Below are 2,702 nucleotides of genomic sequence, written 5' to 3'. Positions count from 1 at the left end.
AAGTGCATTGCATACTTCAAAGAACTCTATAAATGACATTGTTATTAATAATTATTAGTCACATTAAATTCTAAGCAGAGAAAAGAAGGTATGTGTGAGCTGAATGAAGATTGGATATTAAGGGGGGAAATGTTAATAATGTGTTGTTTTTTATTACCTCTTCTCAATTCCTGTCCAAGATTAATTGGCTGAACAAATCTAATAGTTGATTTATTAATCTACTTCTATTTATCTTCAATATTAAAGTGTATTCGTGTTTGCTGACAGGTCTAAACATAGAATTCAATTTCCAAAGCAAGCCAACATGCCTAGAATCTAGATGGAGCATTAGGATGGGTTAGATTCTCCCAGGCTATATAGGGGGATGTATGGTGTGAGTGATGTAAATCTGTGCCAACCAGAAGCCCCATTTCCTGTTATGAATGTGCAGCATCAGAAGGCCCCAGGGACTCTACAGGAGGTACTGCAGATACAGAGAGGAAGGTTAAGGCTTGAGCTTCAGGACAGAGCCAGAGACATTTTGTCTAAGATGTTGCTCTCCAGTCTGCTGTGGGCAACTGTGGCATCTGTCATCCTTGGTAAGGTACACCCTGGACGTGGTGGCTGAGCTATCTTTTAAGGTCTAGGGACTTGGAGGGGTGGAGAGAGGGAGGGAGGATCATTGGTTTGCATTTGTCAAGAGGTCTTGACAGTCAGAGGGAAGGAAGATGGGAATAAAATGGATTCTTTCACCAGACTTCCCTAGTCCTAAATTGCAATGTTTCTATAATGCTTTTATTTGTAATGTCTGACGACCGATTCTTATTTGTCTTATTTTTGCCTGTAGGGAACAGTATAGGCAAGAAAGTTACTCAATTGCAATCATCAATGACTGGACAAGAGGGGGAAGCTGTAACCCTGAGCTGCAAGTATGACACCAGTGAAACTAATTATGGTCTATTCTGGTACAAACAGCTTCCCAGCGGGGAGATGATTTTCCTTATCCGTCAGAATTCTTATAACCAACAAAATGCAACCGAGGATCGATATTTGGTGAACTTCCAGAAAGTAAACAAATCCATCACTTTCACCATTTTGGCCTCCCAGCTGCAAGACTCAGCAATGTATTTCTGTGTTTTCAGCGTGGGCACAGTGAGAAGAATCACAGGAGGAGCCATACAGAAAGATCAGCGCACACCATGCCACTGCTACCTGCTGCACAAGCCTCATGAGGAGACAGGCAAACCTAGACAGGAAGGAACTGGGACTGGAGCACCACAGCTGGGTGGAGCTGACAGGAAGGCCATTGCACTCTAACATGTGCCCTTCCATAAATGGACTCATAAAGCAAATGTAGAAACCACATTCTTTAGGAGCACTCATTCTCAAATCATTCATTTATCATCAATCATATGGGTGCTTTGAAGGACCTGTGATCTCACTGATGTGGGTATTTGCTTCACTGTTGCAAGTTATAGTCTAATCGTATCTTATCATTATCCTATAAGAATCTCATCCATGATCTTTCCAGAAGTGTTCCAACCAATCTCTTTCAGATTTCCCTCTAGATCTCTGGAATTCTCTGTCTACAGACTCCTCTCCCTGCACAAAGCTAAGTGGATCTCTTCCCATGGTGAACATGACTACAGGGAGTCCCTGGGTCCACTCCTACTCAAGGCACACTAATGTGTCTACTACATATTCCTTGCTTTCCTTACACCAATGATGTCCAATGTAGAGGCCATAACTTAACACCAAAGGAGCTGTGGCTTCACCCCAAAAGGGCACAACATGCAGCATGGTACAGTAGAATGTTAAAGGGGATGGAAAAGTTGTATTAGAGACAAACCCCAGACTAGTGGGAGGAGGGGAGAAGTGGAGGGTGGCAGGAAAACCACCCCACGATTTATCAATCATATAATCATAGCTCTAGTGCTAGAAGGGACCTCGGAGGCCCATCAATCTACCTATGATTTAACTGAGACCCAGGGAGGTTAAATGACTTGATCTGAGGTCATGCTTGGGATGGGGTTTGAACCCAAGTTCTCTAACCTCAAATGCGATGCTTTTTCTACTGGCAACTCTTTAGGGCTTGGATCATACTTTAGGGCTTTGGTTGGTCTGCATAGGTTCCCAAAGTGCATGATACCACTGCCTGTGGGGCACTAGGGGCCAGTAGCGGTCTCAGGTGCAATTGGAGGGGGCATTGAATAAAAATAAAGGGGCAGTGGAAGCATAAGGAAAGAAGAGAAGATAAGAAAATTTTGAAAAACAGTTCGTACATGTTTCATCTGTTGTGAAACAGAGTTAAAGTCATAGTGGTTATGTTATTTTCCAAATAAACACACAAAATGCAAGTTATAACCAATCAATGGTAAAGTCTGCTGACAGGTCTTAACAACCAAGTGTTGGCAGGTAAGCATGTCGTGCATTGTTGGGAGGTCCAGCATGCATCGACAGGACATGTGCATGTAATGCCTTGTTTACAATATGAAACTATATGGTTGCATGATGCAATAGTGCATCATCAAAATTTCAACATAGGAAAAACCCCCACAAATTTATAATAAATTATTAAATTTAAGATGTGTCATTTAAAAAATATATTTTATATTTTTTGAAGTGATGCCAATTAAAAAAAAGACTATTAAAGGGTTAAAGGAAGTAGATTTCCAAGGGGGCACTGAGCAATTTTTTTTGAAAAGGAGGTGGTAGGCCAAATA

At 41.6% G+C, this 2,702-nt stretch overlaps 1 gene segment (V, D, J or C); it reads left to right on the top strand.

Moving 5' to 3' along the window:
* The first annotated feature begins 445 nt into the window (after nucleotides 1-445).
* On the top strand, nucleotides 446-2,248 carry LOC110206673 (T cell receptor alpha variable 14/delta variable 4-like). The segment is given in 2 exon segments: nucleotides 446-578; nucleotides 827-2,248. Coding segments are annotated over 2 exon segments (519 nt in total).
* The last annotated feature ends 454 nt before the right edge of the window (nucleotides 2,249-2,702 follow it).

This window comes from Phascolarctos cinereus, unplaced genomic scaffold (assembly GCF_003287225.1).
Source record: "Phascolarctos cinereus isolate Bilbo 61053 unplaced genomic scaffold, phaCin_HiC Scaffold_3;HRSCAF=262, whole genome shotgun sequence".
Taxonomy (NCBI): Eukaryota; Metazoa; Chordata; class Mammalia; order Diprotodontia; family Phascolarctidae; genus Phascolarctos; species Phascolarctos cinereus.
Note: the sequence above shows the minus strand (reverse complement) of the source record. Positions and strands in the feature narration are given on the sequence as shown.